At 39.9% G+C, this 23,105-nt stretch overlaps 1 protein-coding gene across 1 annotated transcript; it reads right to left on the bottom strand.

The window, feature by feature from the left end:
• Positions 1–13,381: 13,381 nt before the first annotated feature.
• On the bottom strand, positions 13,382–13,762 carry LOC136068006 (uncharacterized). The gene has a single exon (XM_065774597.1). The coding sequence runs from the start codon at positions 13,760–13,762 to the stop codon at positions 13,382–13,384; it is 381 nt and encodes a 126-aa protein (XP_065630669.1).
• Between the last annotated feature and the right edge of the window lie 9,343 nt (positions 13,763–23,105).

Below are 23,105 nucleotides of genomic sequence, written 5' to 3'. Positions count from 1 at the left end.
AACATAGATATTGCTCATAGACAAGGCATGTTCTTAAGAAACTAATGTCTGCCTTTAAAGAAAAACAAACACAAGCCAAACCATAATTTTGTCCTTAGCTCAACATAATAATAAGACAAATATAAATAAACAAGTTTTTTATGTAGATAGACAGCCTCCAAACTCGTCCAAAGTTATGGTCATCTAGGCTGGCATTTTACTGGTAGTACCTCCTCAAGTGCTCAACATTTCAAGGATGCTCCAACTTCCTCCCATCTAAGGCCTCCAAGTAATAGGATCCTTGTCTCTTGCAGTTGACAACTCTGTAGGGGCCTTCCCAATTAGGTCCCAACTTCCCATGAGCTGGGTTCTTTGTGGCTAAGGAGACCTTTTTTAGGACGAGGTCACCTATGTCAAACCGCCTTGGCTTTACCATTGCATCATATTGCCTAGCCATAAGGTTTTTGTATCTTGCCATCCTCTGTTCAGCGTCCATCCTCACCTCGTTTATTAGATCGAGGTTCAAACGGAGTTGCTCCTTGTTATCTTTGTCCTAATAGGCTGCCAACCTATGATTGGCCATGTGCACTTTTGCAAGTATGACTGCTTCAGTCCCATAGGCTAGCTTGAAAGGAGTTTCTCTTGTAGGAGTTCTCACTGTCGTCCTATATACCCACAGAACACCTGGTACTTCATCTGGCCATACTCCCTTTGCTCCCTCAAGCTGAGTCTTGATTATTTTTAACAAAGATCGGTTTGCAACTTCAAATTGTCCATTTGCTTGTGGGTGGGCGGGTGAGGAGTAGTGATTCTGAATCCCAAAGTGTATGCAAAAATCTCTAAAAAGTGCATTGTCAAATTGTCGTCCGTTATCGGATACCAGCACCCTGGGCACGCCAAACCTGCACACAATGTTCTTCCACACAAAGTTCTTGACATTTTGTTGTGTGATATTAGCTAAAGGTTCTGCTTCTACCCACTTGATGAAATAATCGATACCAATCACAAGAAACTTCATTTGCCTTACACCTATTGGAAAAGGACCCAGGATGTCTAGTCCCTATTGCGCGAAAGGCCATGGGGCCGTCATTGGGGTTAGGTACTCTGATGGTTGTCTGGGGACATTACGGAACCGTTGGCTTTGATCGTAGACTTTGACATAGGCATTAGCATCAGCTTGCATGTTTGGCCAGTAATATCTTGCACGGACGACCTTATGGACGAGTGATTTGGCTCCTGAGTAATTGCCACACGCTCCCTCATGAATTTCTCTGAGTATATAGTTCGCTTCATCCGGAGCTAGACATCGGAGATAAGGCTGGGAAAAGCCTCTTTTGTACAGAACCTCGTCCATAAGAATGTACCTAGCTGACCTTACCCTTAGCTTTCTTGCTTCGTCTTTTTCTTCTGGAAGTTGTCCCTCTTTCAAGTATGATACAATGAGAGCCATCCAATTTCCTTTGCTTTGCACCTGTTGCATTTCTGGGATGTCTATACTCGGCATGTACTGAATCTCATCAAACTTGTCGACGACTTCACTCGTCGAAGCTTCTTTCGCTAAAGTATCTGCTTCCATGTTCTCTTCCCTTGGAATTTGAACGAAGTTAGTTTCCTCAAATTTTTTCATAAGTCGCATAATCCTGCTAAGATACTTCCTCATTTGTTCTTCCTTAGCCTTATACACCCCATTCACCTGGCCCATGATTAGCTGAGAATCTCCCAAGATGAGTATTGACTTAGCTTCCACGGACTTGGCTAATTCCAGCCCTTTGAGAAGAGCTTCATACTCAACTTCATTATTGGTTGCTTGGTACTGCAAGCGAACTTTGTGTTTCAGTTTATCCCCTTCTGGAGATTGCAAAACCACACCTATTCCTCCGACGTGCTGCGTAGATGATCCATCTACATGGACGATCCATTTCTGGTTGCCTTCCATCTTACATACATCGTCATAACTTGGAGTGAACTCTGTAATGAAGTCTGCCAGTGCTTGAGCTTTTATAGAATGTCTAGGTTGGTACTTTATGTCGAATTCACTGAGCTCGACAACCCATTGAATCAATTGTCCTGCAGCCTCCAATTTGTTCATTACTTTCTTGAGTGGGTGGTCGGTTATGACGTTGGTGACATGAGCCTGGAAGTATGCCTTATTTTTCTAGAGGCCGTTATTCGTGCAAAAGCCAACTTCTCCATTAGAGGATATCACCCTTCCGCTCCCCTCAGTGCTCTGCTCGTATAATACACTGGCTTTTGTACTTTCCCTTCCTCTCTTATCAATGTCGAACTCACGGCATGCGGGGTTACTGCCAAGTATAAAAAACAGCTCTTCTCCTGTCACGGATGGACTCAACAACGGGGCCGTAACGAGGTACATTTTTAAGTCCTGGAAGACTCTTTGGCACTCATCCGTCCACTCAAATGCTTTCTTTAGAACCTTGAAAAATGGTAAGCACTTGTCAGTAGATTTAGAAACAAACTTGTTAAGGGCAGCAACTCGTCCGGTAAGAGACTAGACTTCTTTGATACTCTGTGGAGGCTTTATATCTAGAATTGCTTTTATTTTTTCCGGGTTTGCCTCAATCCCTCTGTGTGAAACCATGAAACCAAGAAATTTCCCTGACGACACTCCAAAAGCACATTTGCTAGGGTTCAACTTCATGTGATACTGCCTTAGTGTGTCAAACGTCTCCTACAGGTCATCTAGATGCCTTCCCTCGTCCTGAGTTTTCACCAGCATGTCATCCACATAAACTTCGACATTCCGCCCGATCTATGGACGAAACATATGGTTAACTAGTCGTTGGTATGTCACTCGAGCATTTTTCAAACCGAAGGGCATTACTTCATAACAGAATAATCCCTGACTAATGACGAAGGATGTCTTCTTTTAGTTGGCCTCATTCATCCTTATTTGGTTGTATCCTGAAAAAGCATCCATAAAGCTGAGTAATCTGTGGCCTGTGGTAGAATCCACCAGTTGGTCAATGCGCGGCAATGGATAACTATCCTTGGGACAGGCTTTGTTAAGATCAGTAAAATTTACACACATCCTCCATTTGCCGTTCGCCTTTTTGACCATTACCACATTGGCCAACCAATCTGGATAGTATACTTCCCTTATAAATTTTGCCGTCATCAACTTCTGAACCTTGTCTCTAATAGCATCATCTCTCTGGGGCAAACACCCTTTTCTTTTGTCTAACTGGCTTTGAGGAAGGACACATGTTTAGACAGTGAGTGATGACACTAGGATCTATACCCGGCATATCCTCATGAGTCTAAGCAAATACATCAGTGTTTTTCCTTAAAAACTGAATGAGGTCCTCCTTAATTTTTCCTTCTAGATCTGCCTCAATTCTGGTGCACCTTTCCGGGTTTGTCTCGTCTAAAGAAACATCTTCTAACACTTCAGCAGGTTCTGCCACACCTCTCTTTTCTTTAATATTCATGGCCTGGACTTGTTCGTCGATCGCCAACATTGCTAAGTAACACTCTCTTGCTGCTAGTTGGTCTCCATGCACTTGTCCTACTCCTTGCTCTGTTGGAAACTTAACCGATAGGTGATAAGTGGATGTTACAGCCTTCCTACTATTTAAAGTCGGCCTTCCAATTATAGCATTGTAGAAGGATGAACAATCTACCACAAGGAAGTTCACCTCTTTGGTAACTTGCAGCGGGTATGCCCCCACTGTCACTGGTAATGAAATACTACCCACATGTTGTATCTTTATTCCACCAAAACCTGCTAGGGGGGAGCACACTTGTCAGAGCCGATCTCATCCTAACCTCATCTGCTGAAAAGCTGGATAATACAAAATATCAGCGGAGCTTCCGTTATCTATCAACACCCTTCTAGTCTTGTAGTCAGCAATAAGAAGGGTGATGACAATAGCATCGTCATGAGGGTGATGAATTCTCTCAGCATCCTCATCCGTGAAGGTGATCGCTTGCTCGTCTGTAGTCCTCTCGCTCGGTGATCGTCCAGAGAGTTGAACGTTCTGCACTGCTTTCAAGTATGCTTTCTTTGACTTGGACGACTGTCCTGTAGAACTTCCCCCTAGGATGATCCTTATTTCTCCGAGCGGTGGTCGTGATGATTCCTCTACCTTCCCTTTCAATTTCTCGTCCTTGTGGTCTCGTCCAAGGAAATTTCTCAGCTTCCCTTGCCTGATAAGATTCTCAATCTGCTGCTTTAAATCAAAGTATTCGTCTGTATCATGCCCATGATCTCTATGGAAGTGATAATACTTATTCCTATTGCGCTTGTTGGGATCTCCCTTCATCTTCTCTGGCCACTTCAAAGAAGGCTCGTCTTTGGTTTGCATAAGGACTTACTCGAGTGGCGCGTTCAAAGGGGTGTACTGTTGATTCCGCGCTGAAGGACCTGCTTTCTTCTCTCGATCCTTCTTATCTTCTATTCATCCCTTCTTAGGACGAGGGCCTTGTTCCAACTGACGCATTGGGTTGGCTTCAACTCTCTCAACTCTCTTCCTCTTCTTGGCTATGATAGCATCCTCTGCATTCATAAAGTTCTCGACTGAATGAACTAGTTCAGCCATGGTTTGAGGCGCCTGTTCATATAACTTGTGGATAAACAAATCAGAATGAATCCCATTATAGAATGCCGCCAGAAGGAGCTTATCATCCACTTTGTCCACCGCTAAGGCATCCCTGTTGAACCTCGTGATGAAGGACCGCAAACTTTCATTCTCCCCTTGCTCTATAGTTAGCAAGCTAGACGAAGAACGTTTGTGCCTCTGCCCTCCAATAAAATTATTAACGAACAACTTGCTTAACTCTTCGAAGGATGTCATTGTGTTAGGAGGTATTTTGCTTAACCACACTCGTGCAGGTCCTTTGAGGATAGTAGGAAAAGTTCTGCACATTATTTCATCTGGAACTCCTTAAAGGTGCATAGTAGTTTTGAATGTGGCAATATGGTCAAAAGGATCTCGCGTCCCATCATACGAATCTAACGGAGACATCTTGAACTTAGGTGGCAAAGGGTGAGCATTGATGGAAGCCACAAAGGGGGAATCAGTCCTGTGAACTAAGTATTCTACAGGGTTTGTTTTTCTCATATTCTCCCTCATCTCATCCATAACTCTTCTCATTTGATCCATTTCCCTTTCCAAATAAGGTACCCTCCGTGAAGCTGTACCCCTTGATTGGTTTTCAGGTTCAACATTCCTTTCCTTTTCTTGACTTTGGGCCTGTTCTTCGGTGTGCCATTCATGACGTTGCTTCCTTAACTCAAGTTGTCTGACCAACTCCTGGTTTTGGCGAGTTAACTCTGCCATAGCAGTGGCTATGGATTGCATGTGTTGGAATGAAGATGGTTGCATGGTGGATGCTGATTGACGGACCCGATAAGGGTTACTGGAAGCGTTCCTACTTTGTTGAGGGCCTGGACTAGTAGCCCTAGATCTTGTCCGAACTATTTCAACCCTTTATTGGAGAAAGAAATCACAGAACTTAACAAACTAAGTTCAAAGGGCAACAAATATCTTTTCCCACAGACGACGCCTACTGATGAGTCCTTGGAAATCAGTGCGCTGAAAGGTCTTCAGGTGTTGATGATCTCGAAGGGTGAGTCCTGAAAAACCAAAGAAGATCAGAGAAGACCGATGGAGGCCGGTCTTGAATCCTCTGATGGTAAAGTTAGTGGATTGAAGTAAAAAAGAAAGCACTTCAAAGACTTCACCAATTTTTCTCAAGAATCAATAAAAGTGTCCATACCTATGCGTAGAAGGGTCTTTATATAGTGTTAGCCTGACAGTTATTTTTCCTATCGTCATAGAGTTTGGAGAATTCAAAGGTAACTTCCATAACTGTCATGGAAGTTACCTCAACGGGACTTGTGTTCAATAGTTAACAGAAGGCTTGGTTCACAACAACGTAACTCTTGGCTTTTGGAAAAGTGCCATGACTCTTGGTAAACCCCGTCCGTCCATCATTAAGGACGGACGAGGTTCACTGCTAGTACGTCCCCCATTGGACGAGTGAATGAAGGACAAGTGGAAAAGGACGGTAAGAGAGGGATGAGTGTAAGAGCCACTCATTCTCTACTTTGTACATTGTCATGGATCGCCATATGGACGAGAAATCAGCTAAGCACTTTCCTTACACCCTATTAATTTTGATAATACATGGGCCTTCATCAGGGATTTAGGTTTTAACGAACAGCTTTTAACCCCATCAGTTTTTTACATATACTTTATTTATATATTTTTTTATAGCGTCTTAACACCGTCAGCTTATTTCTCTTTTTAGCCAACATTCGCCCTCTTATAACTGACAAGCAAAGAGACTTTATCCGTCGGGTTCTTGAGATTCCTCTGGAAGAGAAAGTGCCGGAATTTAATCACTCTTGATGCTCTTTACGCATACTGTGGGGGTTCAGAACCGACGCCAGAAGCTTTTAAGTTAGAAGAACTTTCTTGCCGTCGTAAGTAGTCTTTTCTGTAGTTCTGTCACTCTCAGCTCTTGTCGTCAGTTTTTCTCATGCATCCTACTTTTGCAGAAATGGAGATAGCAAAGCAACAAATAAGGGCCGTAGCCCCCCGTCAGAAGGAAGAGATGAGGGTAAAGGGGGGGCTGACGTCTTTGTCAGCCCCCAAGACCTTCACCAAGGGTTCACAGAAAAGGAAACTCGACAGGAAGGACAGTCGTCCCCTTAAAAAGGTGGCCGTCACTTAGAGAAATGAACCCCCAGAGAAGTCGCCCCCCAAATCTAGTCATGGAGCTGGGAAGTGGGTGATGACCTCTTCCGGTCTTGTTCTTGAGGGTCCCTGTTGCCTATTGACGCATAAAGACTACGTTGTCCAAGAGGTGGAATCGTTCATAAAGCCGATGGACGTAGATCCTTGTACTTTGTTGGGGACAGAGGACCTGGGAGCATCAGCTTTGTTTGACCTAACATGGGTAGACCATTTCTCCTAGCAAGATCCTTTTTTTTTTTTTTTTTTTGACTGACGGTTATGTCCTTTTTAGGCCTTGGTACGTGTAAAAGCACTTTTGGACCATTGTGTGGCCAAGGAAGGGGTCGTCACCCACATCAACAACCGCAATACCAACTTCCTGAACCAGCAAGCGTAATACAAAGAGGTCGTCCGTCTCTTGAACATGGAGCTGAAAGAGACAAAGCAGAAGCTAGAGGAGGCGGACCGTCAGAGGGATAAATTAGAGCAGGAACAGACGGCCCTACGTGATCAAGTGGAGACTGCTGGGATTGACGCAATCGAGAAATTCAAGGCGTCAGATTCCTTCATTGACTTTTATGGTGCGTACTATGGCACAGGGTTTGACGACTGCCTTAAGCAGGTCACGTCAGTTTTTCCTAAGTTGGATCTCTCTAGGATTTCTATAGATGATGCCCCGCCGGCTACGCTTGCGAATAATACCGTCGTGATTAAGGGTGACGACCTTGAGGATGCCTCCCCTCCTGACGATATTGGCATTGTTTTGGCTCAGACTACTGCGAACCTTCCTGTCACTGCTTCCAACCCTTCCGTGGAGGATTTATGCGCTGAAGACCTTAAAAGTAAAAAATCTTCAAGCGACACTCCTTCTGCCTAGCCATAATTTAATTTTTTGTAACTGCCGTATTTTGTTCTATTTACAAACAATTTTTTAAATGCCCCTTTGTTTCTTGGGCTGTTATTTGTAAGTACTTTATTTTTGTTGGTGATACTTAGCACTCGTTGCTATTGAGCATGCATGTAGGGCTACTTGTCTGTGTGCTTCTTTTTCTTGTTTAGCAGACTAAGTCTATTTCTTGGTTGGGGTCGTCAGCCTAACCAGGAGTTGATTTGATGGAGTTGGTTTGTTATCTTTAAGAATGATTATGGACTTGCTTATTTTTATGCTGTCATCTTAATGAGGCCGTTAGTTTTTCGAATTGAATATTCTAGTCGAGTCGTTGGTTTAGTAATTCCGTCGGCCTTTGGCTTACTCGAATGTTGCATTCTAGTTGTGCCGTCAGCTTGGTGGAGCCGTCAGCTATGTTTTCAAAGGGTTTTTATTGTCTTTCATTAGAGGTGAAGTCACCCATAGGCTTCTTGGATTTTTCTTTTTATATTATTCTTTGGACGAGACCGTCACTTTTTTTAGACTATAATATAGACTTGGTGAGCTCATGTTTTCATAATCTCGTCACCTTAATGAGACCGTCATCTTTGAGGGCTAACGTCATCCCTTTGGGACAATTTGTGGAGCCTGTCAACCTTGATGGCTGAAGCTTTTTATCCCTTTGTGATATTCATAGAGCCCTTCAGCTTTTGGTGACTGTCTATTCTATTAAGTGTTGGGTTCGTCCACTTTATGGACCTACAGACTTGTCTTCTTTATAGAATTTTTAGTTTGTTACTTCTAGGGGTTTTAACAACATTCTATCATCTTGGGACAAGGTTGTCTACCTCATGGACTTACCTTATTTTGGTAATTTATTTGAGATGAGGTCCCTCATGTGAGACTGTCAACTTCGTCCATATTATGGACTTAACCAACTCGCCAATCTTCTATTAGACTGTCAGCCTTATTGCCTCATCCGTTTTGTGGACTTGACCAATACGTCAGTCTTTTATTAGACTGTCAACTATATAGCTTCGTCCACTTTGTGGACTTGCCCAACTTGTCAGTCTTTTATTAGGCTGTCAGCTATATAGATTCGTCCACTATATGGACTTGGGCAACTTGCTAGTCTTTTATTAGACCGTCAACTATATAACTTCGTCCATTCTGTGGACTTGCCCAACTTGTTAGTCTTTCATTAGATCGTCAGCTATATAGATTCATCCACTATGTTATGTGGACTTGGCCAACTCGCTAGTCTTTTATTAGACCGTCAGTTATATAGATTCGTCTACTTTTTGTGAATTTGAACTTATAAGTAGAAACTTTAGTTGTTCTGAATAAACTCCTCTTATTGCCATACATTTATATAAAAAGTAGTTTCGAAAAAGAAAACCTGCCCTTTGGACTTATTGTAGCAGAAACCAAAGTAAAAAAATCTGCCCTTTAGTCTTATGCAAAACCAAAGTAAAAAATCTGCCTTTTAGACTTATTGTAGTAAAAACTAAAGTATATGATAAATCTGAGAAGTATAACTGAAATTTGCTGCGGTAAACTATGAATAAAGGGGGGTGTTGTCCTTCACGTCGTCATCTCTACTGGTAGTATTTTCGCAAGTGTTTAGCATTCCAAGGATGTGGCAACTCCCGTCCGTCTAGCATCTCTAGATGGTAGGTGCCCTTCCTTTGCCACACCGTGACTCGATAAGGTCCTTCCCAATTTGGGCCGAGTTTTCCTTAGGTCGGGTCTCTTGCTGCACCCATAACTTTCCTTAGAACGAGGTCTCTAACCTGGAAGTCTCTGTGTCTTACCTAGGAGTTATAGTGCTTGGCCATGCAGTCCTGGTACCGTGCGAGCCTTTGTTCTGCTGCTACCCTAACTTCGTCCACAAGATCGAATTGTAGACGTATGGCCTCGTTGTTTTTTTTTTCGTCATGGTTATGCACCTTGTAGCTTGTGAGTCTGACTTCAGCTGGAATGACTGCTTCGCTCCTGTATGTTAGTCGAAATGGTGTCTCTCCTATTGGTGTTCCTGCTGTAGTCCTGTAGGCCCAAAGTACGCTTGGCAACTCTTCTGCCCATATACCCTTTGCCCACTTGAGCCGAGTCTTAATAATCTTCAGTAAGGATTGGTTCGTGACTTCGACCTGTCCGTTGGCTTGAGGGTGGGCGGGGGAGGAGTAGTGGTTCCATACCCCTAACTGCGAGCAAAAGTCCCAAAAAGAGTCGTTGTCAAATTGCTTCCCGTTATTCGAGACTAAGACTCTAAGGATGCCAAACCTACATACGATACATCGCCAGACGAAATTCCGTACGTTTTTCTTCGTAATGGTGGCCAAGGCTTCAGCTTCCGCCCACTTCGTAAAGTAGTCGATACCCACTACCAGAAACTTCAGCTATCATATTGCCGTAGGGAATGGCCCCATAATGTCTAGTCCCTATTGAGTGAATAGCCATGGTGCCATCATCGGGGTAAGTTCTTCGGGTGGTTGTCTGATAACATTACTGAACCTTTGGCACTTGTCGCAGCTCTTTACATAAACCTTGGCATCTTTCTACATGGTTGGCTAAAAGTACCCCGTTCTCACTAGTTTATGCACTAATGATCTAGACCCTAAATGGTTTTTGCAGATTCCTTCGTGCACCTCTCTCATGACATAGTCCATTTCCTGAGGACTTAAACATCTCAGGAATGGCCGGGAGAAACCCCTTTTGTACAGGACGTCTCTTATTAAGACGAATCTCGCTGCTTGGACCTTCAGCTTTCTAGTGGCCTCCTTTCCGTCTGGTAATGCGCCATCCTTCAAGTAGGAGACTAACGGTGTGGTCCAATTGCTTTTGAAGCCTATCTCCTGTACATCGATGGAATCTATTAGTGGTGAAAGTTGAACAAAAGAGAGTACATTACCTAGGGTGGTCATATGTTCGGCTGAGGCAGCCTTGGCCAAGCGGTCAGCTTGCTCATTATCTCCCCTCGGGATTTGTACGATTTTGGCCTTCAGCTTTTTTACCCTTTCCCTTGCTTGGTTTAGATATCTTTTCATTCTTTCGCCTCGACACTCTTAGTCCCCGTTTATCTGGTTGGTGACGACTTGAGAGTCGTAATAAATGACCACGTTTGTAGCTCCTGCAGCTTTGGCAAGGTCAAGCCTTGCTATTAAAGCCTCATACTCTGCTTTATTGTTCGTGGTGGGGAAATCAAGGCGGCCCATGCACTCAACCATGTCTCCTTCGGGTGTCAGTAGTACAATGCTGGCTCCCCCAGCCTGCCTGTTAGATGATCCATTTACATGTATGCTCCACTGCAGAGATTCCTCTGCCCCCCTGTCTTCATCATTTGTGAACTCTGCTATAAAATCTGCAACAATCTGTCCTTTAATAGCGATTCATGGGCGATATTGGATATCAAACTCGCTCAATTCTATGGCCCATAGTGCTTACCAGCCAGCAGCTTTTGGGTTGCTTATTGCCCGCCATAAAGGCTTGTCAGTTAAGACGATCACCGTATGGGCTTGAAAATATGACTTGAGTTTGCGTACTGCCGTAATCAGTGCAAAGACGAGTTTCTCCATGGGTGGGTATCTTTCTTCGGCACCATGAAGTGCCCGACTGGCGTAGTAAACGGGCTTTTGCACTTTTTCTTCTTCTCTGATCAGAGCAGCATTGACGGCAACAAGGGAAACGGCTAGATAGAGAAAAAGTTCCTCACCAGCCTGCGAGGGACTTAGTAACGGTGGAGAAGAGAGATAAGCTTTTAACTCCTCAAATGCTTGTTGGCACTCCGTAGTCCATTCAAAGGATTTCTTCAGCGTGCGAAAGAAGGGTAAGCATTTGTCTGTCACCCTTGATACGAATCTATTTAGTGCTGCTACTTTGCCATTAAGGCTTTGCACTTCCTTCACATTTTTTTGGGGTGCTATCTCCATTAGGCCTGGATCTTGTCTGGGTTTACTTTGATGCCTCTCTGCGACACCATGAATCCTAGGAATTTTTCCGCTGTCACTCCGAAGGCGCACATTCCTGGATTAAGCTTCATGTTGTAGGAGCGAAGAGTGTCAAATGTTTCTTTGAGGTCTTCCAAGTGGTCTTCCTTTCTTCGGCTTTTCACCAACATATCGTCGACATAGACTTGGACATTTCTCCTAATCTACTGCGCGAACATCTTGTTCATAAGCCTCTGATATGTTGCGCTTGCATTTTTTAAGACGAATGGCATCACTTTATAACAAAAGATGCCTTGACTAGTAACGAACGAAGTTTTCTCTTGATCGGCTTCGTGCATCTTGATCTGGTTGTAAGCAGAGAAAGCATCCATAAAACTTAATAGCTGGCGTCGAGCTGTAGAGTCTACTAGAACGTCAACCCCTGGGAGGGGGTAGCTATCATTGGGGCATGCTTTGTTCAAGTTGGTGAAGTCCATGCACATCCTCCACTGCCCGCTGGCTTTCTTAACCATTACAACGTTCACTAGCCAGTTGGGGTAGTAAACTTCTCTAACAAAGTTCACCTCCTGTAGTTTGCGGACTTCTTCAACTATGGCTTGATCTCGTTCCGGGGCGAACACCCGCTTCTTTTGTCGAATGAGTGGAAAGGAAGGTGACACATTCAGCCTATGCACCATGACTGAAGGGTCTATTCCTGGCATGTCTTCGTGGCTCCAGGCGAACATGTCCCAATTTTCTTTAAGGAAGGTTATGAGTTCTGAGTGAACCGTCAGGTTCGTGAGAGTACCGATTCTTGTAGTCCTGTCCGGCCGAGAGTTATTAAGGACTATCTTTTCGAGCTTCTCTACGGGTTCTGCCCCTGTCTGGTTCTCTTCTATGCTCATGGTTTGTAAATGATCATCCATTTCCAGCATTGCAATATAGCATTTCCGCGTGGCCACTTAGTCCCCTCGCAATTCCCTTACTCCGTACTTAGTGGAGAATTTGATCATCAGGTGATAAGTCGAGGTTACGGCCTTCCAGGAGTTAAGGATAGGCCGCCCTATGATGGCGTTGTAGGCAGAAGAGCAATCAATCACAAGGAATGTGATGTTCCTAGTGGTTTGTTGAGGATAATCTCCAATGGTAATTGGTAACGTGACCATGCCTAGGAGGTACACTTTTGTTCCGTCGAACTCGATGAGTGAAGCATTGGTTGGAACTAGTCGCTCTCTGCTAATCTGCATCTATTGGAATGCTGGGTAATAGAGAATATCTGCAGAGCTTCCGTTGTCGACCAAGACTCAGTACATGTTGTAGTCTCCTACCTGAAAGCTAACGACCAATGCATCATCATGCGAATGGTGGAGATGTCGAGCATCTTCTTCCGAGAATCCAATAAGAGGATTGTCGACTCGCGGCATCTTCGGGATAACACCTGTGAGTTGGACATTCGAGACCGCTCTGAGATATGTCATACGAGCCTTGTTTAATAGGCCGTTGGCGGCCGTTCCCCCTACGATCATCCTTATGTCTCCCAAGGATTGCCTTGGTCATTCGTTGTCTCGTCAGAGAGCTTGCTCTTGAGGAGGCGGATCTGCTCTTTCCTTGCTGATGAACTTCTGTAACTTCCCTTGTCTGATGAGGGCTTTAATCTACTATTTCAAGTCATAGCACTCAGTTGTGTCATGTCCGTGGTCGCAGTGGAAGCGGCAATATTTGTCTCCAGACTACTTGTTGGGATCCCCCTTCAGCTTTCTGGGAGAGGTCAGAGCCCCTTCGTCCTTGATTTGCATTAGGACTTAATCTATCAGGGTGGTCAACGGGGTGAAGCTTGTAAACCTCCTTCCCGAGGGTTTAGAACGCCTTTAATCCCTTTGGTCTCCAGTCCTTGGCTTCTTTCGCCCTTAGTCTTGTTGTGCATCCTCTTGCCTCTCCCTTTTTCTTGGCTTTTCCTCCCGAGCCTGCAGCGTGTCTTCAACATCCATGTACTTAGTGGCCATATAGAGTACTTTCGACATGGTCTTGGGGTCGTTTTTGTATAGTGAGAACAAGAACTTACCCTTTCGCAACCCATTTATGAAGGCTGCTACAAGTATTTTGTCGTCGGCTTCGTCGATCGATAGCGCTTCCTTATTGAAGCGCGTTATGTAGGATCTCAGCATCTCGTCCTCTCGTTGCTTGATACTCATCGAGCACGTCGTGGACTTCTTATACTTGTGTGCCCCAATAAAGTGTGCAGTGAACTGATCGCTTAGTTCCTTGAAAGTGCTGATAGAGTTCGACATCAGTCAACTGAACCATACCTTTGCAGGGCCCTTCAGCGTTATAGGAAAGGCCCTACACATGATTTCGTCCACTACCCCTTGAAGGTGTATCAAGGTCTTGAAGGTCTCTAGGTGATCTAGAGGGTCCTTCATTCCATCGTAACTGTCTATATGCGGCATGCGAAGTTTATGTGACAGGGAGAAGAAATTGACAGCTGTAGTGAACAGCGAGTTGGTGTGATTTACCAGATCGTCAAAGTCGTTGGATACCTGTCCTTTAAGGGCATTCATCATGACCTCTATTTTGTTCCTTTATTGCCTGTATCTCTATGGCAATATGTGGTTGAGTTGCATCCACGAGGGATGGCATGCTCAAATTTTGACGCTCCGGTCTACTCGGAGCATTACTGCCCTCCGGCCCTTCTTGTTCTCTTCTATCGACACTGGTGCCTTCTTGGTCCTGCTCTTGAGTGTCGTGACCTGCATTTTTCTGGCATAACTGTTCCTCCAGATCGTGGTTCTGCTTAGTAAGGCGCTCTACGGCGGTGGCTAAGGTCTGCACCTGCCTTTCGAGGGCCGCGGGTTTCGTCTCCTTAAACGTTGTTCGTTGTTGCCATCGAGCGAGTCAGCACCATGCAACTTTTTTGTCCGAAAAGCATTTGCTATGGCTTACAAACCAAAAAAATGTTATTTCGTTTTCCACAAAAGGCGCCAACTGATGATGCTGAAAATATCACCAGTGAGTCACAAGATACTTGCACACTTGAAACGACACCTGTACAAAGAAAAGAGAAGACCTAATAGAGAGCATCAGTGTGGTGTCAACCAAATACCCTCCGAAGGTCAAGTTAGAACCTTTTACAACTCTAGAGTGCTAGAGAGGGCGTAATTATGCATACCTCGATTTATGGAGGTATTGGGGTTTTTATAGTGGTAAAGGACTGACTCTCTCTTACTTGGACCAGAGGTCCTCTCCTTGTAGGAAACCTCATGAGCGTATATTATGGGATCCTTTCCTTATAGGAGACTAACATTGAGCATGGGATGCAAGTCTTTTCCTTATATATTCATGCGCGAAGGTCAAGCAAAGGTTTTATTCAGAGCTGTCAACATCAGGACTGTCATCATATGCTATCCCCGTCAGCTATCAGTGCCAACTAATGATGGCGTCGGCCCCCCAATGCTCCCTAAAGAACTACATGCTACCTCCACATTTATGTCCGTCGGCTTCAAGATCTTTAGTCTCTTAATGTAACTCATCCCTTCAGCCCAAGTTGTAGATTCTGTCTCACAATCAAGGCTGATGGGTTTAGCCTATATACTAACTATAATTTTGCTCATCACTAGCGATCCACCATTTCTTGTTTTTCCCTTCTTCTATTCTCTGGGACTTTTTAATGCACTATTTATTGCACCTTTACAACTTCATAAAGTTTTTTGTTTTTTGTTTGGTTAAATCAACTTCATAAAGTTGTTTACATGTTTCTGGCTTCCTTACAAAAAAAATATATTTAAATGATGGAATCATTCAACCAAAAATATTTTAGAAAAAATTTAAGTGTAGTATTTAGATGCTATTCTATAAGTTCTCTTTTTAAAATTTAGTTATATAACTGTACTTAATTAAAAATACATTTTTTTTTTCATAAGAAAAAAGCTACATAACTGAATTTTAAGAGTAGAACTTAAGGTACAACTTCTAAGTTATCATACCTAAAATCGGATGAAATGTTTTACCATCTGTAACATGTCATTACAAGGGCTCTTTAGGCCTTAAACTTAGACTAGAGTGCCCAAACATTGAATCTAGAGTCAATCAAACCCATACCTACGAGAAATCCATCCAATGTTTGTGCTTAATGACGTTTGAGATAAATTTGTTATACATCTAATTATTATTATTATTTTTTTTTTGCGGGAAGATTGGTACCTGGAATACTCACTTGAGCAAGAAAGTACAAATAACTAGTGTTTTAGAGGATGACAATGCTAAAATGGTTAGACAGCCACGACCTAGGACCTTAAGCATGGTTGGTCCGGTTAAAGGATAATTAGTCACTTCCTCTTAGACACTTCGCTTGGGGTATAGATCACAAGTAAAATATCAGAACTTCTATATTGAGCGTAATGCATTAATGAAGTATTTTTGTGGATTCTAGCTAACTCAATTGATAAAATCTCTTGTTGTCGAATAAGAAATTTGAAATTTTAATATTGCCTAAATTAAAAACTAATTATTACTTTGATATGATGATAAAGAGCAATTATCAAGAAGTGAGCGTCATAAATTTAAATTATATTGCATTTATATAAAAAAAAATTATAAAAATTATAAACATTTTCAATGATCTTTAAATTGCGATATGCTGTCTTTTACTCGACTTTATTTCCAAATAAAATATTACTTTTAGTGGCATGTGAAGTAACCAGGCAAACAATTTTTAACAGTATTCGGGAAAGTACTTTTTTTTTTTTTTTTATATATTATAAATTGGAGATTGACAATGATGTGATTTAAACTTCAGACATTTTTAAAACACAAAATTGTGTTAATTGGGCTACAATACAAAGTTTAGAGAAGTACGTTTTCACTGTTTATTAATAAGACTAGCCAAATTACATTTGAAACTCTTTATAATGACTTTTATAATGTAATTTGACTTAATAATTTGTGGCCAATTCAGAAGTAATTTAGTCACTTCCATCATGACTATAGAGCATAAGTAAAATCTCTAAAGTTCCATATTAAAAAAGGCCAATGCATCAAATATAAACATTTCAATAATCTTTGTATTGCGATTATGTTGTTTTCTACTCCATTTTCTATTTAAACAGAACATTGTTTGTACTTTGTAGTAACATATGAAGCAACCGTGTGAAAACTATTTTCATAACAACAAGAGGAAGCGCTAACTACATTTGTACACGACTTTAAAAGGATTATTCAAATTAAAATTAAGACTTTTCATAATCACTTATATAGCTTATTCATCCAAGTCAATAGTTAATGTAGAAATCAGCACACACCTACTCAACATACATTTACCCAATTGAATTTTCATAATTTGAGGTATCGCAATCTTCCCCACTTAAATTCCTAACATCCACGTTAGGTCCCACATTGTGTTGTAGTAGTATTGATCCACATGACTTTACCAAGTTGGTTTCGATACCATTTCTAACAACTTAAGGAAATGCTAGCTACATATGCATTATACCTGAAAGGGACTAGTTAAATTACAATTGAATTAAGGCTCTTGTACTCACTTACATAGCTCAGTTCAACTTTGTAAACAATCAATGCCTACACAACATTCACATTTATCCAATCCAATCCAATACAATCCACATAATCTGAGGTATCACAATTTCAATGGTTGGGGTGGTGCTTCTTTTGTCAAGTTCTCTCTCTCTCTCTCTCTCTCTCTCTCTCTCTCTCTCTCTCTCTCTCTCTCTCTCTCCACATGTCCATACGCATTGCAGAACTCATTGATGCTCTTACTAAGGGTGAGAATCTAGTTCCGATGATTCTTGTAGAGACTTTCCAAGGGTTGGATGCTTTGTCTAAGAAGAAAACCCACTCGTTTCATGGTAGTTTATGGGCGCAAGCACCTGCGGTGAGTGGTTTCCCTGTGGGAATGACTGATCTTTACTAGAGCATGTGTTTGGAGTTTAGGTATGGGGATGGGAAAGTGTTAGACACCCAACCTCACCCAACACGTAGGTTGGCCTCCACTCATTGTATTCCAAATCCTAATCCCATCAAAGAGTCTTCTAATAGGTTATTCTATACACACACATACACTAAGCCTACCCTAACATGCATCTAACACACAACTTGGCATCTCAATCATATCACATTCATGGCACAAAATCCTATCATTCATCTAGCACATATATATCCAAAGGCAGTAAGCATATCACAAGGCAGTAGCATTAACAAGGCATTAACATCAAGCATACCCAAACATCCAAGCATAGCATCATGGCATTAACCAAGCATATTCATCATGTTCATCAACCAAATCAAATGCATGCTCATGTAATTATGCATAACTTACTTCACTGCATCCAATGGTAGTGCTAGGAATTTATCTTTGGGGGGAGGGGGGGTGCAAATATATATATATATATATATGGTGTGTATATGAAATCTAAAATAGTAATATACAATACTTCATAACTCAAAATGTGCTATAAACAACAACTAAATACATGTTAATATAGTAGTATATATTGTATATTTTAATCAAACTAATCAAGTACATTTATAAATTATAATGCCATACGGTATATAATATATTGATTATTATAATAACAAATACTATATTACAAGGAAAATAAAAAAGAAAGTAAATGAAAAGTAAAGTAAAGAAATCAAAACAAAGCAAAAGAAAAATAAACTAACACAAGAGCACTACACATGAGTGAAAGGCCTAGGAAGCTTCAAGCTTGTCTTTTACTCTTTCTTGTCTAGTCTAGTCACACAAAAATTTCACCTTTTATATTGTAAACACAAAACTGCAGCAACAGTGGGAAAAGGAAATAGCTGGAAAAAAAGAAAAAAAGAAAAGAAAAAAGAAGGCAAATGCCAACGTAGATAGACACGGAGAGAAAGAGAGAGAGAGTCACTTGTGAGAGCACTATGAGCTAAATTTTCTACAATTGTGTGGGGGACTTGGCAATATGGCGAATCAACAAAGCTTTTGACCTTTCAATTTTTCTACTGTTGTGGTACAAGTAAGGTCTAAATGTGGTGGGATGAAAATTAGAATTTTTCCCTTTTTATTTGCTGAGGTATTGTTAAAATACCTATATGTTCATTTTAAAGATGCTAAATGTTTAATTATTGTAATTTTTTGACACACACACACACACACACATATTTATGGATTGGGTTCTATTTAAATGAAAGCTAAGTTTATTTTAGACTTTCTTATATTTATATATATATATATATTATCGAGTATAGGGGGCTTGAGAGAGAGAGAGAGAGAGAGAGAGAGAGCACTATGAGCAAAATGTTCTGCAACTGTATGGGGGACTTGGTGGTGCAGCGAATCAACAGAACTTCTAACATTTTAATTTTTCTATTGTTGTGGTACAAGTAAGCCCTACATGTGTTGGGATAAAAATTAGAATTTTTCCCTTTTTATTTGCTGAAGTAATTGTTAAAATATCTATGTGTTCATTTTAAAGATGCTAAGAGCCCGTTTGGTAATGTTATTCTAGTAACGTTGTTTGTATTTTTAAAAAATACATGTGATTGAAAAAATGTGTGAAAATACGTGTAATGTTATTTAAATACTGAAAACCGTTGTTTAAACAACAGTTTACATATATATTTATGGTTGTATTCTATTTAAATGAAAGTTATGTTTTTTTTTTTTAATACTTTCTTAAATATATATGTGTGTGTGTGTGTATGTGTATATATATATATATATATATGTATGTATGTATGTATGTATGTATGTATATTATTGAAAATGGGGGGCCAAAATGATATGGTTCATCTAAAAATTTTCAAATTATATAGGATAATTTCAACAAAAAAAAAAAATTCTTTAATTTTTTTCAAAATTGGGGGATCAGTCCACTGCGATAAATAACATTATAAGAAGGGCTAAATAAAATTTATATATATATATATATATTAGTACATCATTTGACCAAAAAGTTTAAGCTTATACGTTTAAATTTAGTTATGTTATAGTAAGTAGTAACCACGCAATATTGTCATTAATATGTAATATAGAACCTCACTATTTAGTTATTCACAATTTCACACCACTCACACACGTTAATATTCCAAATCTTCTTTTTTATTTTCTTTTTTCACCCGTCTATGATAGCATTCCTCAAGTTAACTTGAATCAAGGATTTATAGATGCTACAATTTCAAGTTTGGTAAATTGAAGTATTGAACTAGTACCCTCTCTCTAAACTTTTATGTTGTTACGTTAAGACCCCTTAAACTTTCATGTTGTTAAGCTAAGATCCTTTTAACTTTTTTTTTTTTGGTGAATTTGGTACTAGAACTTTGACATTATATAAAATAAGCCCCTCATATGACTATTCAATCATGTTTGTGGTTTGTGTTAAACATTAGCACACCTACTATCAAGGATTGGTGCTTCCAGATAAGGCAAGGACTAGTGCTAGCTACCAGCATTTCTACATTTTCAAGTGCATGCATTATGATTCAACTTGATTTGCTCTAAGTAATTGGAGGATGTCTCTGGTCTCTAAACTACATAAGAATTTACAATATTTATGCAATTGTAGAAATGATACTACCCAATCATGCCCGTTATATTTTATCAAAATGTAAAAATGATGCTACCCAATCATGCATGTATGGTTGCTTTTCATTTTAGTTCTTTTACAAGTTTGGACTACGCATGTCTATCTGTCTGTCTTGGAAGCACGTGAGTCAGACACGTGGATCGAGGCCGTGGGTCCAATTCTTCAGCTCAACGCTCGTGACTAGCTCAAACTTGAAAAAAAGCCTAACTTCCTTGCCTTCTCGTTAGGTCATGATGGTCCTAGAGTGGGGTCTTGGTCTTGGATATATATGGTCCTAAATGATTTCAGGTTTTGTTTGGGCTCATTGGCTTATTCGTAGCAATTTTGGGCCCTATAATCGGGCACAAGCCTCACAACTCTGCACTAAGCTTCCTGACAAGGTATATTTTGTACTCGCTCGGTACTCCAGATGAACCCCACACACCGATAAGACCGACATGTTATGAGAAATCTATTGCATGCAATAGATACATTATATATCCTCTCTATTGCATTTATTGGTTTATTTTATAGAGTAAATTTCATTCACAGTTCTTGAGTTTTTAGTTAATACTAATCAAATCTAAGACTTTTCAAAACTAACTAGTTTGGTCCTTAAAACCAATTTAGTCTTTAAAATAGTTAAGAAAAAATAAATAAATGTTTATAGACTAAGTTGAATTTAGGGACCAACTTGACTAGTTTTGAAAAGTTTTGAATTTGGTTGGCATTAATTCAAACCTCAGGGTATATTAGTAGAATTTACCCTATATTATATAATTTTTTTCTCATAAACCCAGCTAATAACCACTTAACGTACCAAATTTATGATTAATCCGAGTTTTCCTCTCTTGACCCATGTCCCGAAGAAAGATTATAGGGTAAGCAAGAAGCCAAGGAGTGCTTTGGACAAACTAAATTGACAAGAAATGAAGCCCAATCCTTTTGCTTCTGACTTCCACTAATGCCCAAGTTTAAGCATTATGTTATATGGACATTGCAACATGCAGAACACAATAATTAATAATTGACAAATTAAACTCATAACTTAATTTTAAGGGATCTATATATAGCTGTCCACCTTTCTCACTCATGATAACGTTGTAGTAGTTTATATATATTTTAGAATCTGAACAAGATATGCACGGCAATATTTTTATTTTTTTCAACTGCTACAGTACGTTCCAGATAATTTTAATTATCATACTCTATTATTTTACCTAAAACAGAAGGAACACGAGATAGGCATTTCTCTGTATATTTTACGTAGTCTTATAGTTATCAAATACAAGACTAAAACATCATATATTTTTGTTGTAAAATATAGGCAAACGTAACAGTATAACACAAGAAATTAAAAGAAGTGATTTTGCTTAGAACTAATTACAAGTTTGGGAGTACAGTTCAAAACTGCATTTGTTAAATGACATAATTATTAATTTTTCATCATTTTGAAATTTTACAAAGCATAAAATGTATATATAAAAAATATATAATTTAATGGTAAATTTGTTAAAATTACTATCTAATAAAAAATATATTAAATAATGTAACATTACTTATATTCATATTAGATATAACTTCAACCTAATTCATTTTAAATGGATTGTTTTTTAAAGTTTTGAAAAAAGAACTATACCAAACATTGCACTAACTTTGAAAAAGGGATTTGTTAAGCATGGCAAAAGACGGTAGATATTTGATACCAGCATTTATTCTCAACCTCACGAATTTAATAAAAATAATTTATTGAAGGTTTATTGGACGTGTGAATTTTTTTTCCTTAATTTGTCTTATTTAGTGTAAGTATAATTCAATCTCAGGTTTCTCATTTTCCTCAACCACACAATTCTCAGATTTCTCATGCAACAACAAAAAAAACTTTTGTACAACACTTACAACAAGTTTACGGCATCATCGGTTTGCTAGACACAGACAAATACACGGGTGAAATTATGGTTTATATGAGACTTTTTATATATATATATATATATAAAACAAACTGAGATTCTGGTCCAAACACGTTTGCCATTCCACACCAATCAGATAGATCATGTCCCAAGAATCAACGGTTTGAAATGCCTTAGTGTAAAGTGGCAAAAACTAAAAACTTTAGGAGTGATAGTAATATTTTATAAATAGGCATACTCTTTATATAGAAAAGTTTGCAATTATTCAGCAAAAAGTGAAAAAGAAAAGGCCGGATGGGTTAATAAAGTGGGTAGGAATTCAAACTCAGCTGGTTCAATCCTAGTTAGTGTCAATGAACTGTTATTCAATGCATAAATTCTATTATCTGGGATGGGAAACCCTGTAATGTTTAGAGGCTCCGATCGATAGTGCAAGTATTTAACTCCAAGCTCCAAGCATTAACTTCGACTAAACAACTTGTACAAACAAATTTTAGTTTCTATTTGTTTATGAATATTTTGGTTCTTCACCTTGTTAGAGCAAGTTTACTAAGGCATTTCTTGGTCTTCACCTTGTTAATAGATCATGTTCATACAAAAGCATTTCTGAAATCCATTTTCTCCACACAAAAAAATACCTCCAAACTTTTGAGTTTGATGCACCTAACCTAATTCATTGGAGATGAGTGGGTATAACATATATTTGGACAACGTAGAATAGAAAATACAATGATCTTGAATAAGTTCTTAAGCAAGACAGATATAGAAAAAGTTAAAAATATTGGTGCACTAGTACAATAATGCCTTTGGTTGTGGGCTTGGGAGGTAAGAAAGCCAAAACCTGCATGCGAGAATCTAGTAATAGAAGAACCCGTGAATAAGGTATGGCCCGCATGGGCTATTCTTTCTCATTCATCAATGTGCCTCTCTGCATGCAGAACAGAGAGTGATAATAGGAAAAATAAAAAATTAGAAGACCAAGTATAAGAGACACACTTTTATGAGATGGCTATCATAACATCATATGTGTACTTCAGTCACTTAAAAAGGTCAAATATATCCATCCTAGCTAGCTGGATTGATCAACATGAGGAAATTGGGTGTTCAAGAAGAGCAATCTCACTTCATCTTCTTTTTCTTTTTCTTTTTCTTTTTCTTTTTTTTTT

This window comes from Quercus suber, unplaced genomic scaffold, assembly GCF_002906115.3.
Source record: "Quercus suber isolate HL8 unplaced genomic scaffold, Cork oak 2.0 scaffold_95, whole genome shotgun sequence".
NCBI lineage: Eukaryota > Viridiplantae > Streptophyta > Magnoliopsida > Fagales > Fagaceae > Quercus > Quercus suber.
The sequence above is the reverse complement of the archived record's forward strand: the minus strand, read 5'-3'. Positions and strand labels throughout refer to the sequence as shown.

Bases quoted from the DNA above. Each gene is read 5' to 3' on its own strand.
- LOC136068006 (XM_065774597.1), bottom strand. From the start codon at position 13,762: ATGTCGAACTCTATCAGCACTTTCAAGGAACTAAGCGATCAGTTCACT.